The sequence below is a fragment of the Macrobrachium rosenbergii genome, chromosome 44 (assembly GCF_040412425.1).
Source record: "Macrobrachium rosenbergii isolate ZJJX-2024 chromosome 44, ASM4041242v1, whole genome shotgun sequence".
In the NCBI taxonomy this organism is placed as follows: domain Eukaryota; kingdom Metazoa; phylum Arthropoda; class Malacostraca; order Decapoda; family Palaemonidae; genus Macrobrachium; species Macrobrachium rosenbergii.
In genome coordinates, this window is record NC_089784.1 from 30,097,110 (window position 1) to 30,113,358 (window position 16,249).

General features: G+C 38.3%; 1 protein-coding gene and 1 long non-coding RNA gene across 2 annotated transcripts in view; one reads left to right on the forward strand and one right to left on the reverse strand.

Moving 5' to 3' along the window:
- Positions 1-82: 82 nt before the first annotated feature.
- Positions 83-15,937, reverse strand: LOC136829482 (spermine oxidase-like). Its single transcript, XM_067088225.1, has 12 exons — positions 15,622-15,937; positions 10,564-10,621; positions 10,050-10,204; positions 9,586-9,702; positions 9,200-9,341; positions 6,080-6,149; positions 4,441-4,569; positions 2,921-3,148; positions 2,516-2,635; positions 1,178-1,365; positions 802-931; positions 83-690 (listed from the first exon to the last, which is right to left on the reverse strand). The coding sequence occupies exons 1-12, from the start codon at positions 15,632-15,634 to the stop codon at positions 523-525; spliced, it is 1,518 nt and encodes a 505-aa protein (XP_066944326.1). The 5' UTR covers positions 15,635-15,937; the 3' UTR covers positions 83-522.
- LOC136829486 (uncharacterized) overlaps positions 11,512-16,249 on the forward strand; it is a 28,884-nt gene continuing 24,146 nt past the window's right edge. Inside the window, exon 1 of the long non-coding RNA XR_010850403.1 lies at positions 11,512-12,392. This is a non-coding gene — a long non-coding RNA (uncharacterized lncRNA). The remainder of the gene's footprint in view (positions 12,393-16,249) is intronic.

Below are 16,249 nucleotides of genomic sequence, written 5' to 3' on the forward strand. Positions count from 1 at the left end.
GGAAATTCGACTTCTAAACTGATTAAACATACTCATACGCTGCAATGATCGTTGTAAAACTGAAAGGATATAACATCCACTGTTTGTCTATATATCGTGTATTTGTCAAAATTTCACATCATTATCACGTACAAGAATATGAGTTTGTCCTTTATGAAACATTTGTCAGAACGCATTACAAAAATAATCCCGTATGAAAAAATATATAGAAACGTCTTCATAAATAAATGATACCAGTCTATTAAATTTCGACTGAATGTCAGGAATCCTTTAGTATACCTTAACAGTTTGAATAAAGAAAATGGATATCGAACTATTCCAAGATTCCCGTTTTTTATAGTGGCTATTCTCCGGTAGTTTGTAAAAATAGCACCGAAACCATAAAATCAGTTAAAAAGTAATAAAAACAGAATATAATACGTATTTATAACGTAAATAAGATCTAAAAATCATATAGCATGATATTATTTAAGCTGTAGGATATTTGGATATTTTTTAAAATATAAAGGGCAAAAATGTTGATCACTTGTTACCATTCACCACACGAGCAGATTTGCTGTTGTTATGGTCACCGCACTCTTCTTTCATTTTTCTTATAAGTCTTCTTGCCTGTTGTTCTCCCACCTCCATTGCTCCGTCAACAGTGCCGTACCTTGTATTATGGATGTGTTCACCTGCCCAGAACACCACCTGGATGATGATAATAATAATAATAACAAGAAGAAGAAAATTAGTTTATGTACGTATCGCTTGAATGTGATAAGTAGACCCTGAATTAATAATATCAGTATTATTACTTACTGTCTTTCCTAAGGAGTTGTTCAGAGGCATCCCAAGTCTTTGACGTTTATGAAGGCCATTCCCGTCGCCCTCGACGGTGACGTAAGAGGAGTAGGAACCTCGTGTCCATGGATTCTGACCCCATTGGCTCCTGTAAAGGACAACATCGTAAGAGGATTTCAATTTTTTTTTTAGTATGAGCCATTTCATTATATTGATTCCTTACGCTTTTCTTACTTTGTAGTTTTTTAGGTACAGTTATAACTGATTTCAGACAGATAAAAATATATATAATTTAAAACGCAATTTAATAAAAAAAAAAGTTATATTCACAGTCACTCAAAACCCATCGAACTAAAAAAAAAAAAAAAAATAAAAAAAAAATAAAAAAACAAACCTGGTGAAGAGAATCGGTTCAGGAACCTTGATTCCGGTGGTCGTCGCCAGGAGGTGCATCAGATGCCGCTTCACCAAATCCTTCGGCAGTCTCTCCATCACTTTCGCCTCTCCTCCCGTTACGAATGCCAGCAGGACGTTAGGGTGCTGGTTCACGCTGAAGATTTGCACGATGCCATAGAGCCACTCCTTTTGGGGTGAAATTCATTTCTTGAGGTCTTTCTTTATCTTGAAATTGTTACTTGCACAGATGACCACCAGATGTCTGTGATTTGTTTGTGTTTGGAGCATTTTAAACTATACTTTGGAGAGAGGTGATTTTAGCCAAATGTAAGTAGTTGTTACTGTCGTCGGTAATCGACAAAATGATTCTGGGATCTGTAGCTCTTCTGGAAATACTTTTGTTTTCGGTTACGTTTTAAGCAGTAGGCTACCAGCAAGTAACTCCATGCGGTTAGTTTGCAGAACGACGGGCACAGGCTCTAACGCTACCCCCGAGCGGAAATCTAGTCCATGTTTCCGATAGTCAGTGTTACTTAGGGGTCCAGGGTGGGTGAGGCAAGCCGCCCCCACCCCTACCCGCCAGGTTATGGCACGGCGCCCTAAGCCAAGTTAGGAAGGTAACGTCTGATTAGGTCAGGAAAGGTAAGGTTTGTTTTCGTCTGCGGCACCTGTGTCCGCCGTTTTCAACTGCCCCAGCCCCCCCAACACAAACAAGATTTATAAGGATTTAAGGACACCAAAGCAAATGAGTTACAGATAAAGTAACAGAGAGGAAAGGAAAATCTGATGGTAGGCGGGACCTACTGATCCCTTTTAAGAACTATACTGTACACAATGGTATATTTTGCCTGTTACGTTGAAAATCAGTAGGTCCCGTCTACCATCAGGTACTAAAACCGTGAACGTAAACTGCCTTGTCTCTGTTTATGTTAGTCTGCCTGATATATTTAAATAACTTTACTAGTACAACTTATAGGAAGTAGCAGAGCCTACGGGAATTAATAAACTACTCGTACAAGTGATAATATGTCTATTTGGATAAGGCAATTGAGCTGATAACCCAGAAGAAGCATGCTTGACTCACGTTACCAAATGGTCATGAGATAACCAGCTCTGTGCAAGAGACCATATAGGTTAGGCCTACCTTGCGTAAGCTAGCAATGCTTATCAGACTGAATGAGACAGTTTTAACTGATTGAAGACAGCAGAGACTATATGAGTTATTACACAATATTCCATTTCAAGCTACTAAGCTGAATCTTATACCAGTAAAAGACCATTTCTATAAGTAAGCAAACCCTTATGTGAAAATGTCACAGATGCCACAAGCACTTACCATATCCTTGGGAAGATTCCTGTCTTTCCAGAGGATGACCAAGGACAAAGGATCCTTTGAGCCCCACCACGGTTCCTCCCAACCAATTTGGATTTTGTCGGCCACGCCCAGTTCTATGGACTATTTGCAAAAAAAGGAAGTAATAAATAAAACAAAAAAGTATAACCGCATTTGGTTGAAATGGGACACTTTCGTATCTAATAAATATAATTAAAAACTATAATTACCGACTTTGCTGGTATTAACCTTCCAAAACTGGTTTTATAGCACTATATTATTTTAGTATAAATTGAGTCTATCAGAAATACGCATTTTATAAGTACTATTTAACTATACCATTCACACCCTTTGATCAATTGAAGGTAATTCTAGTCCAAAATGCGAAAGCATCGTATATCATCTTACATTCAAGTCTTTGACGAGCGAAACCGGAAGTGGAGGACGGAAGAGGTGCTGGTGTCTTTCCTTCAAGTACCCCACCGAAATCGCAACGATGACACGCCCAGCGGAGTAGGAGCTGCGGCCATTGTTGGTCACAAGGAGAACCTTCCCTACGCCTTGTCCGTCATCCTGGTCCCAGAAGATCTGACAAACTGGAGATGACAGTCGAATGACTTCGTCTGGAATGGATTCCTGGAACGTCAATGCTGAATTTGAATATGGAAAAGTGAAATTCATATCGACGGGCATAAGTATTTTTGCAAAAATACCAAAAAAGTGCTTTGTATTTTTCCTAGGATACGAACATACGCTTTCAAACAGTTTCCCCGCGAAAGGCGAGCTTCGGCTGTCACTGACAACGGGAAAAACCAAATCCTATCGGGTAGGCCTATGAGTCACCATTAAAAAAATACTGATTAAAAGTTGACGTATGCAGAGGAAGAAACGTTAAAGTTATTGGTCCTTTATTGTGGTTGATTAGCCTTTATACGAAGTTGTTTTATATTTACACCAAAGATTACGGACTAGTTAAATAATACTCTAGTGCATTACGCCAAAGGAACTGAGAAGTATGGTCTTTGAAGACCACGAATTGATGACCCGGGTTTTCCAGAGATCAGGTCATACAGTTCTGCCATTTAAGCAAGACCTTATTGCCCTAAGGCCAGTTCGATTCAGCATCACAAAGAAAACAGCGTCCCTGGTCAAGAAAGGTATGATGCAGGGCATATGCAAGGGAAGCCGAATACAAGCTTGTTGTTCATGTGGCTCTTATGCATATTAATCAGTTAGTGCAGTTTCATCCTCGGCTTCAGAGTTTGGAGGATGAACCGGAAGAGGGAATTTATTACGACAATTAGGCAGAATCGGTAAGGCAATTATTTTCTCTTTTAGTTTCGATAGACATTTTGACTTCATTTCATCACCTTTAAGGCGAAGGCTAACGCGAACGAGACCTGCAGAATGAATTTAATTGATCAGTGTATTAAGTAAGGAGTGACTTAACTTTCATTCTATGACAATTTATAATGAATTATTGAGTCGTCATCACCTACATTCTCTCATGTCAAAGTAATCAGCTATTCGTAAACTATGTGCCTATTTCGTGGGCTATTGATTTAGCAACAAAAACCATGTATTTAAGACAATGACGTCACACCATGGATTGTGAGGAGTCGTGGTTCCAACACTGATTGTTGATGTAGGAGAGAGAAATTCAAGTTTATAAAAGCAATTTACTTTTAACTCAGATGGTAAAGTAAAAATCATGGCTTTAGCAAAGAAAAAACTGTATTAAACAAACCTCATTTATGGTCACAACCAAAAAACTATCAAAATCCACTCATTTACGGTCACCTATGAAAGCAAACTGATCCGACATCAAGAACCACTTCGCCAAAAGGACTCAAATCGTCCCAGGAACACAGAGAACCATAAAGAATAGAAAATCGTAACCACGTGACCTGAGTCTTGTCGAAATATACCTGAAGGTACTTGACGACGGTGTCAAATCCATCCCTCCAGTGGTGGTCCTGACCTTTGGCCACGTACTGGTCAGCATCTCGGGCAGACATGTCGAGCCAGTTGTTCGTGCCCTCTTCTGCATTCACTGTCTGGAAACACAGAGGAAACGTCAGTGAGGATATCCTTATAAGGGTGGTAGTACCATTGCGCCTCATGTGATGCACTGTAGGCATTGATAAAAGGTATTTGTAGTGTCCCTTCGACCCCTAGCTGCGCTCACTTTTTATCCCTTCACTTTACCGACGTTCCCTTCTTCAGTCGTGCTATCCAACCTCTCTAACTGCTATTTCTTAGTTCAACTGTGGGATATTCCCCCAGTTCTACCTTTGGACGCTTGTACTTCGTCTCACTTTTATTTTCAACATCCATTTATCTTGCTCTCCAATCACTCTAACACCGTAAGTTTTTCGCTGTCTTAAGCGCTGATTGGCTGGAAGTGCCCCGGTGCTGGGCTGGACAGCCTAAGTTTCATAAAAATCAAATCTCATGTACGAGTAAACTAGGCATCATTATACGAACTGCCTTGGTATTAAGAACAATTTAATCATGAGAGTATTCGCTTGGGAACCCTTTAAACATTGTGCTGTTTTTGGGAAAGGCGATAACTTTGACAAATTAGTAATTCGCTTCCGTGTTTGCGCCTACATACCCGTGTTTATCGTATATCTATATATATGAGATCTATGCTGGTTTTGTCAAAAACTGTGAGTGTGTTGATTCACGTACAGTCACTCAAAAATGCTTTGCAACATACTTCAAAACTTGTCGGACAACAGTTTATAATAGTGACATCTGGCAACTCCGTCGTAAGCGCATGAAACCAGCACTGACACGACGGTTGCGTCAGAGAAATTACCTCCCGTTTCCCTTAAACCGATTTTTATTTCTCTCTATCATTATTGTAATTCCTTTATTTAATCATTTATTCTCTCGCGCTGAATGGCCTTCTTGGCCTCAGTGCCTGGGCTTTTGCCCTAAATATCATACATCCATCCATCCATTTATTCTCTCTCTTTCTCTCTGCCACTAAGTGTCCATTGGGTGTTAACAGATTTTCTCTCTATACTTTTCCATTGGGTTATTTATGCAAGAAAAAGAAAGTCTTTGAATTTACTCCCATAAGGATTAAATGGATGGCTATTTATAGCTTTTTATTTGATTCTTTCCCTACCATCATGAGCGAAATTTTTCAAAATGTTTCGTTATTTTTCGTAATACGGGTTTTTCACTCACAATTTTTTTATATCGTAACCGTATGATTTATAACCAAAATCGAATAAAAAAAAAAGTACATTTCCTTGTATAGATAAAGCGAATAAATTGTTATTAGGTGAACGAGAACTTCTGGAACATGTTGGAAAACATTTTTGAGTGACTGTACCTGTGAGTTTACATACTCCATTTTCTACAGGTATTACAATCTATGTCAATAGATCTCCAGACATATAGCAAGCCACAGATGATCCTGATGTTTTATTTATGCCATAATTACTGTTATTTATTATAAACAAAGTTATTAAGAGTTATTTCCCGAATTCCACAATAATGCCAACTATTAATATCACATAATTCTATTTATATATTTATATATTTATTTACCTTTTCCAACAGGTGTAGCCATGCTTGACCCAAGGTCGAGTCCCAGCCCTTGCCGTACACTTTAGGAAATCTGGGAGGAAAAAGAGAATTAGAAAATTGTTAAGTTAATGAACAGGAAAACTCCTTCCTCCTTTTCATTGGTCATTTCTTGATCTTAAGAGTTCCCTTAAATACGACATGGGAAAAATGGCAACATGAGTTAATGCAATGATTTATAACTTACTTATAATCTTATCTGTTTATTTATTAATCTATTAATTTATCTTATTTCCTTTTCTAATAACTGATCTCTTCTTTCTGCATTTCGTATTATCCTCTGTAGCTTCTTTCAACTGAACACCGTATTCTTTGGAAGCTTGAATTCCAAGTCAATGGCCCCTTTGGTGGGCTACTTCCATATGAATAGGGGTTTATCTTCTGAATAATAATAATAATAATAATAATAATAATAATAATAATAATAATAATAATAAGTTAATTAATAAAATGCTAAATACAGTTAAAAATTTTTCCCATAATTATCCAGCATACAGCAGTATATCCGGGAAGGTGTGTCCATAGTCTGTAGGAAACAGGCTCATGATATTTAAATAGTCATCTATTATATTAATTTCCTTGGCTGCCTTTTTGTGTCTGCGTGTCTCTCCCCTTCCCTTTCCCCTCCTTCCCTTCCCTTCCCTTCCCTTACCCCCTCCCCTTCCCCTCCCCATTCCTTTCCCCTTCACCTTCCCCTCCCCTTCCCCTCTCGTAATGCAGGTGGTTCATAGTTACCACATGCGGTTAATTAAACACTTCATAAATTCTCAAGGTCAAGCAAGTTATATTTATAAGACATCTTCACTACTCCAGGATCCTTTGAAGTCGTCTAATGAAAGCAAAACGTGAAAACTAAACAAAGCGAAAGAAAATGAAGAACATCGAAAAATCTTTATGAAAGATCATATCACTACGTGTATAAAGCAGGATCAGTAACACGAAATATTTCCTTCAATAAACTTTAGGAAAATTTATCGAAAAATAGAGAGACTGTCGTACATCAGGCTGAGAGGAGAATATTGGACTGGAGGTGGAGAGTTGAAGAGAATTTCCGAAAAGACCTTCGACGAGAGCTCGATCCTTCCGAAGGACTCAACGTTTCCAGGAGCTGAAGAGGAGAAGAATCCTTCGGAGCCGAGCCGTGAAGCCCGTTTCGGAATCTTCCCTGGAATGAAGACGTTAGCTCTAGAAGCTCGCTCCTTCAGATCCCGAATCTAGTGTCAGTTTTAAAAACTAAGCTTGGAGATGGCAAGAGTATTTGGTCAGCATTGCACGATGCTTACTTTGCATCTTGCTAGGATATGGACTGGAAGACATTCTAAAACCGGGAGATATCGCAGATATTTCCATATTCCATGGCAAAGGAAACTGAAAAATAGGCTAGAACTGAACTGAAGGAGGACGAGTGTTCGTTCCAAGCGTTGATGACGGAAGATAATCATTCAGAGTTCGAAGAGGGACACCAGAGGGATTCCAGAGGGACACCAGAAGATAATTCTGTTGGAATAATCTAGAAGACCGGCTCTGCGGAAAGAAGGAACTCAGTTCCTCCAAGTATGCTATGTCCCTTGATGAATACTCTTCTAATACATGTCTGTCAGAGCGGCAAATAGTTGCATATCTAGATGTATTCTTGCAGATGTCTTCCTTCTGGTAATTCTGTTGGAATAATCTAGAAGACTAGCTCTGCAGAAAGAAGGAACTCAGTTCCTCCAAGTATGCTATGTCTTGATGAAGACTCTTCTAATAGAAGATCTCTGTCAAAGCGGCAAATAGTCGGATATCTAGATGTATTCTTGCAGATGTCTTCCTTCTGGTAATTCTGTCAGAATAATCTAGAAGATTGGCTCTGCAGAAAGAAGGAACTCAGTTCCTCCAAGTATGCTGTGTCCCTTGATGAAGACTCTTCTAATAGAAGATCTCTGTCAAAGCGGGCAAATAGTCATATATCTAGATGTATTCTTGCAGATGTCTTCCTTCTGGTAATTCTGTCGGAATAATCTAGAAGATTGGCTCTGCAGAAAGAAGGAACTTAGTTCCTCCAAGTATGCTATGTCCCTTGATGAAGACTCTTCTAATAGAAGATCTCTGTCAAAGCGGGCAAATAGTCACATATCTAGATGTATTCTTGCAGATGTCTTCCTTCTGGTAATTCTGTCGGAATAATCTAGAAGACCGGCTCTGCAGAAAGAAGGAACTCAGTTCCTCCAAGTATGCTATGTCCCTTGATGAAGACTCTTCTAATAGAAGATCTCTGTCAAAGTGGGCAAATAGTCGAATATCTAGATCTACTTTTGCAGACGTCTTGCTTCTGATAATTCTATTGGAATAATTCTTTAACAGGACCTCTCACCTGGGTGGGTGTCTCAAAGAGGGCCTCTTCCCCTGGGGGATGGTTCTCAGGGCTTCCCCGAGGTAGGCAGCCCCTGGGAAGGGCCTCCTGAATTATGACAAGAGGAAAATGAATCATTCTCCCCACATAATAAACAAATAGATAACACAAGTATACTAAATATAAACACAAAGGTTAGATTAAGTTTCTAAGCTGGATTGACAATGGATCACCACTGAAGTTTTCTAAAGGATCGTTAGGTACGTACCATTGTGCCTTTTGTGTTGTCTGGCGGATCTGCGATAAGATGGGAACCGTTTGAGTTGTCTAGTAACTTTTACACATTAACACAGTTACCTGCTGCCCAAGAACAAGTGCCCGTGATGGCATAAGGCCGTCTTATTTTAAAGCATGTTTCTGTGGCATGTAATGTTGTTAACAATTAATGGTTAATTGGAGGTTAATGTATTCAGTTATTTGTGAAGATCTATTGTATTTTGTCATATTTTTTCAGTGATTTTTATCACAATCAGTGTAATTTATAGCCGTTAACTTTTCAAATAACATAACATGAACATATCAGCAATATATCATGTTATGTACGATATTAAACATGCAAAAACATTCAACATGCACATACAAAACCTGATAAATAAATAAACAAATAAATAAAACCACGAAAAGCTATATAGGTAACTAGAAAAAATAACCAGAACGACCCTTTTAAACAGTTATATGTATATATAAATTACCTGTCGAGGTAAAACTGGCCGTAACCAGTGTGATAGTAAGGCTCGAGAATTCCGTTCGTGTCCGCTTCCTCCATGAGGTCCTCTACTACCTCGAACTTCGATGGGTCGCTCTTGTGGCCGTTATTGGTCACCACTCTTTCGTCTGTACGTGAAAAAAGTCTCTAAACCTACTGGTTAAGTCTGTGGTAATGTTTTTGTGGAGATTGCAAAGAGGTGAATCCTGAATGTATTTTTTTTTTTCAAGAGCTTTCGTCTCTTTTGGGATTTTAATTCATTATCATCACCATCATTACTAAATATTGGTTATGAATACTACCACAAACACTAAAAAAGTCTTAACAAAGCTTAACAGGCCATAAAGATAACATGCTTAATACTATACCAACCCCAGGCATCATCAGGCACACAGGGAACTACTGCCTGTAATTCCTTGGCCAGTCGGTAGAGTGTGTTCCTTTCGCCTCCATGGATCCATTCCGCCCCTTCTTCCACTGACAGGTTTCCTTGATTGAATGAAAATGATTGAATGACTGATTAAAGGCTGTGTAATAATTTTTCACTTATTGAATAGTAGGGTATTATTATCGGCTTGATATTTTCGGGTTCGCCAAGATAGAGCTGAATTGGAATCATAGGCCTAATCTGGCCTTCTTGACTGAGCCTTCGCCCATCCGTTCGACTAGATAAACAGTACCATAAAGATAAATAAATATTACCATAAAATTTAACAAATATTATCAGTCTTATTTGCAGTCTTATCATAGCTAATTGTATGCACAACATTTCAGTATACTCAGGGAACACTAATATATCTTCATTTCATTTTAAAAACGACTCCAAAGACTTCAACCTTGCCTGTAAGTCCGGACTCGCCCTCCGATTCTGCTGTCAGCCTCGAGAAGCAAAATGTTGGTAATGTTGTTTTCTATCAGCGTCTTGGCTGCTGTCAGACCAGACACGCCTCCTCCTATGACAATCACTTCTTTCTCAACGGCTGAATTTTTCCTTCAATCAAAAAAAACAAAAAGGATATTGCTACAAAATCGAGAAAAAGGAATGAACTTCTCATTGTTGATATTGTAACCTTATTTAACTTTGCTGTAACCATCCATAGTTTTCCTGCAGTAACTAGAAAACAGTTAGTTTACCAATATTTTTTATGAAACTGTATTATTATATTTGTTTGGTTTTAAAGTTATGATCAATATACTTATATGTAAAGGAGTTCGCGTATGCGTTACATTCTCTAACATTTAACTGGTGAGATTAATATTCCTGTAAAAGATATATGTACTGTTATATATGTCTATATGTATATATTTACATTTAGGTACATACTGTGTTAATTTAATTGTGGAACCTACCATCCTGCATAATTCCCAGTTACGATGTCGGCTGGATGAGGTGGTTGTGAAGGGTCATCTGAAAATACAAAAAAAAAAAAAAGTTCTCTTGAGTGGCTATGACCTTCATTGTCTGTTAGACCTATATCCATTCACTGGAAGTTAGTACTTATTCGTATTTTCCCTTGCCCAAACCTTATATGCCCAGTACTTTCTTATATTTTTTGGTGAAAGTGTTATAATCAGTCAGGTAAGAGTAAATGTAGTAAATAGCAAAAAAAGCACCAGGAAAATACTTATAATTCCTTTCCTTATAAGGAATGGTATAGGCTATGGTATAGGCCTAGTATATAAATAAATATATATATATTTGCCTATACGAAATACTTATAATTCCCTTCATTATAAGGAATGGTATAGGCCTATATAAATACATAAATATATATACATTGGCCTATACAACAGTCGTAATGATGAACACTTCGACGAAAATCTATATCAATATTTCAGTGTTACTGACAAATAAACACCTTGATTTTCCTCTGACGAACTGGAGACCAACTCTGAAAATTTTGATACTCACAGTAAAAAAAAAAAGTAACAGCTGAATATTTTCCCGGTCAATTAAGAATAAACATAGTAGTACGAGTTTTTCATCAAGAGTTTGACTATAGTTTTTTTAAGGTTATCTATATATTTTTTTACGTGGCCTTGTTCCTCGGATAAAAAACCCAACGATTTATCCAATTATGCCAATGAACGCTATGAATGTATTATATTTCAGATATGTATTGCGTTTTTCTGCGTCTGTAACATATCCTTAATTATTCATTTTCGGCAGATAAAACATTCTACTTTTTTTTTTTACTTCATTTTATTCTTAAGTTCGTTTTAGTAACTAAGTAACCGCCTCATTAACGGGGTAGTGTCTGCGAATTCACCTGCTTCTTGAAGCTTCTCATTTCTGACAGTTTCAAACTGTAGCTCAGAGTGTATGGTCGTATACGTGGTGCTCGTGGTTAGAAAACTTCCTAGCTAAGAAAATATATTTCTTTACCAGGAGTGGATCTTTTGTCCAAACCTGGACAATTGGGAGATCATTTTAAGACAAATAAATGTATGAAAGTAGCAGATGATACGGTCTGTATAAAGTGATACAAAATCTAAAGAGAACACGAGGGCTCAATGGGCGTTATTCAGCGAACACGTGGATAATTGGGTCGATAAGCCGTGCTGTAATGGGAATACTTACGTTTGGGGTGTAGATAGACTAAAGCCGTGTACGTTCGGTAAATAAAACATATTTTCTAGAGTGACAATGTTTACCTCATTGGCATGTAAATGAACTGGAGAAAAATGACAGAAGGCAGAATTAGGCCGATAAGATGTGCAGTAATTTACGTCTTGGGATGTATAAAGACCACGGGTTCTTTCTGCACCGTGATATAGACTAAAGCTTGGTACCTTCGATAAATATATATTTTTTACCAGTCGCGATGTTTACCTGACTTACATGTAAGTAAACTACAAAAAGTAATAAATAAATAGATGACAGAGAAGGCAGGTAAGGTCAGGAAGAGTAGAGAAATATTCAACTCCATCAAGACCGGCCATTTCTGCAAGAACTCGGAAACACCAAACTGTTAACAGTAGACTGACCGAGTCTTACAGGGTGGTGGATTTCTACAACGAAAAGGTGTGAAGGCTGCTCGTAAACGACCATTTGATACCGTACAAAACATGAGTGATATTTCGTGAACATCAACGAAACTCAAAGAAACAATTCTGCAGGAATTTGGTGACTGGTCGCAGGAATAAGAAGCAAGCGGTGACTCAACTGGACAAGCAAGGTAAATGATAATTTGGTTTATTATTCCTGTTCCCCTTTATTTGGTATTTCTTTTGTGTTTCTTAAAAGCGTCCATGCAACATTATTGTAATAAACCACCCTGCAACGAAGCACCAGTTGTTTATCGGCGGTAAACAGTAGGCCCTCTAATAACTGTATATCCTTTGTACCCCATATTGATGTGGCATACTATCGAATATCGGTAGTTAATTTTCGCACAAAACTAAATCTGATATAAGTTTGTCTAGTCTGTGTTGCTGTTTAGTATTTTTGGTAGTGCGAAAAGTCAAAGGAAGGACAAACTTCAGCGGAAGGCTGCGAGATAAGAAAATAGTTCGTAAGTGGCGTTTGTAAGAGGCTAATGTCTGCAGATGGCAAAATGCTGGTTGAGATTGTTAAAGTGGCATTGGCGCAGATTAGTGGGAGAGTTTGAAAGTGTTTGCAGGGGTGGAAAGTTTAAGTGTTTGTTAAAGCAAGGTTAGCATTATGAGGGTGAGTAAAAGTCAATGAGATGGAGAGAAGAATGTTAAAAGAAAGCAGTTTAGTGTATATAGGTATTTCAGAGTTGAACTTCGCGGACAATGATTAGGCTGGAAGAAGACGCAAGTTACAGAATAACTGAAGAAATATTGGGGAAGATTTTGAATGTCTACAGGAGCCAAGGAGGGAATGTATGAAGGGATCGTTGAGCCAACTCCCCCTCCATGGAAGTGAAGTTTGGATACTGTACGCAGATGAAAAGAAAAATTTGAAAGTGTGTTGTTTTGATAGTATATACGGTGTAAGAATATTATTGAAAGTATCAAGAATATGGAAACTCCAGATATGATAAGAGGAATAGAAATTGCTGGATAGAAAGGTGGAAGAGATATTAGAAAGGAAAGGTCTTAATATCCAAGAATCCATGGAGTATAGGCTATTCAGTTGAAGGTGAATGGAAATGTCAGTGGGTTCGACATAAGGCTGATGAGCTGTCTTTGTAGGTCATTGAATTGGCAGTTAAATTATGAGTGTGGTGGTTTCCTTGTTACTTTATTGGGGGAACCACTTTGTGATAGGGAAACTATATATTACAATATACATATATAATGTATATATATACACATATATATAATGTATGTGTATATGTATAAGTATATATATATGTATGAACAAAGTTACAGCCACGAAGGAAAAGTTAAACAATTGAGATGCTAAGTACTTTCGTCATATTACCAAGACATGGTCACAGCAACTAAGGATATATCCTACAGAGACAAGGACATATATATATGGTGGGTATAAGTCCTAAGGGAATACAAAAAAATTAGGAGGTCACAGAATGGCCAACGGATTAACATCGAAATCTACCTGTTGGTAATCCTCTTAATTCTGTCTTTCAAATCCTTTTGGAACATATGATTTATTACAGGGTCAAAAGAAGAAAATCCTTGGCTTATATTTAGGTTCTTCTCCAAGGTCAACTGAATCATAATGGATTCCAACAAGTTCCTGGAAATAGTTTCATTGCTCTGTTTCAAGAGTAAGGGTCAGTCAAAAAAGTGCAAAATGGATATATACATAAATAAACAATAGCCCACTCTTAAAATAGCCATCAATCAAAACTAATTAGCTGTCAAGATCAATCTAATCACAAATGTTAATCAGCAAAGTCCTCCTAATGATCAGTGACAGTCTAACCCTGTTTGACCCTAATCAGCCACTTTAATCAGCAATGCCCACCTTATCACTGGCGACAATCAGTCCACCTGCAGGGCAGAAATGATCCATTTTGGCGAGTTTGTATATACTGGCCAGAGACATAGGTTCCAAGCAACCAAAAAACCTTGGACTCAGGTTCACAGCATTCAAAAGGCCTCAGACTCAGGTTCGCAGCAAACAAAAGGCCTCAGACTCAGGTTCACAGCAAACAAAAGGCCTCAGACTCAGGTTCACAGCAAGCAAAAGGTCTCAGACATACTGTAGGTTCACAGGAAACAAAAAGCCTCAGACTCGGGTTCACAACAAACAAAAGGCCTCAGACTCAGGTTCACAGCAAACAAAAGGCCTCAAACTCAGGTTCATAGCAAGCAAAAGGCCTCAGACATAGGTACACACCAAGCAAAAGGCCTCAGACATAGGTTCACAGCAAGCAAAAGGCCTCAGACTCAGGCTCACTGCAAGCCAAAGGCCTCAGACATAGGTTCAAAGCAAGCAAAAGGCCTCAGACAGGTTCACAGCAAGCCAAAGGCTCAGACTGTTCTCTACTTCCTAATCCCTTACCTGTCAGTTGAGTCTAGGTCTAGACCGTGAGACCGTGGTTCAATGCTGCCTTGATCTTATCTCAAGTATTTTTATTCCCTTTTGTACTTTTAATGCTGATTGTGATCTGGCAGCTATAATTGCTAGATTGTATCGATTCTGGTTTGTACAGACGGATTTTTATTGGGTGCTTTAATTGTTGGTCGTATTTATAAATGCAGTGTTGGTATAATTTTAACAGATTATATCACCGTTTCAGAATATGGTACTAAACCCTATAGCTCTCTCAAATGATAAGGTTATTTGCAGCGTCCCTTTGGCCACTAGCTGTAACCCCTTTCATTCGTTTAACTGTATCTCCGTTCATATCCTCTTTCTTCAGTCTTATTTTCCACTCTCTCCTAACAATTATTTCACAGTGCATCTGCGAAGTTTTCCTCCTGTTGCACCTTTAAAACCTTTTTACTCTCAATCTCCCTTTCAGCGCTGAATGACCTCATAGGTCTAGCACTTGGCCTTGTGCCTAAATTTTATATTCCAAATCCGATAAGCGTTATCTACCTTCCTCGCTCCCAACTCCCAACCCTTCTCCGACATATCTTATCATTTTTATAACCTGAATTGTGGAAGGTTGTGAATTGTGGAAGATTTGTAAGACGTGATTAAATTCTTTGACAGATTAATCTTTACACTTTTTCGTTAGTGTATGAAGCCGTATCAGTGATGTCAGAAAAAGTGGAAAGCCATGAAAGAAACCTTGCAGATCTTAAGATGGGCTAACGCTAGTGGAGAACACTAGTGGAGAGAGAGAGAGAGAGAGAGAGAGAGAGAGATGTGTTTCATCGGTCACTTGCCACATGGAGTATTTTCTATATTTAACTTGTCCTGTCATCGTCTCCGTAGCTAACCGTTGTAACATAAGACCAATCTACTGTTTCGCTTTCACGATATAATATGCCACAATATTAAGGAACTAAAAACATCCTTACCTTTATGTTCCATCGAATTTGTGTTATCTCGGAAGCACTGTTAATTGTAACAATCAAATCACATCATACACTCCACTTCACTAGTACTATGTTAGTTCAGATGATTAGTCCGTAATTTATACTAAGTTTTATTATTATGTTCCCCTACGCACTTCGAAATGGTCTGACATGGATCACTCTTGGCTACTTCACTTGCCAGACTGAGAATCTGAGATTGTATAGTCTCTCTCTCTCTCTTTCTCTCTCTCTCTCTCTCTCTCTCTCTCTCTCTCTCTCTCTCTCTCTCTCGTTCACTCAATCAACCTCGTTGAGAAATGAGATGATGAGTACTCCGCTTGGCCATTAAGTTGCCAGTTACGCTTTTTTGTCATTTATATATTCGGATGACGATGGCAATAAAAATTGAACACCTTTCTGTGAAAATTTGCTAATATATTAATTTATGCCTGGTACTGGCAGCTCTCCTACAAGTTAGAAAACCCAAACAATTCTTTTAGGAGAACTTGCGATTCCTTTCCAAGTGTTAGCCAGACCTTGCTCGTCTGACGCGAAGGGTTTCTTAACGGTATGCTGTCATATCTTAAGCCCTGACCTTGGTCATTACTCTGGTGCTGTTCGTCTCGGTTGG

What these genes read in the sequence shown, in the direction of transcription:
- LOC136829482 (XM_067088225.1), bottom strand. An exon ending in AGTCCGGACTTACAGGCAAG is followed by an intron (nt 9,703 to 10,049) that starts GTTGAAGTCTTT and finishes CATTCAATCAAG; the next exon opens with GAAACCTGTCAGTGGAAGAA. An exon ending in GGAATCTTCCCAAGGATATG is followed by an intron (nt 1,366 to 2,515) that starts GTAAGTGCTTGT and finishes TCACCCCAAAAG; the next exon opens with GAGTGGCTCTATGGCATCGT.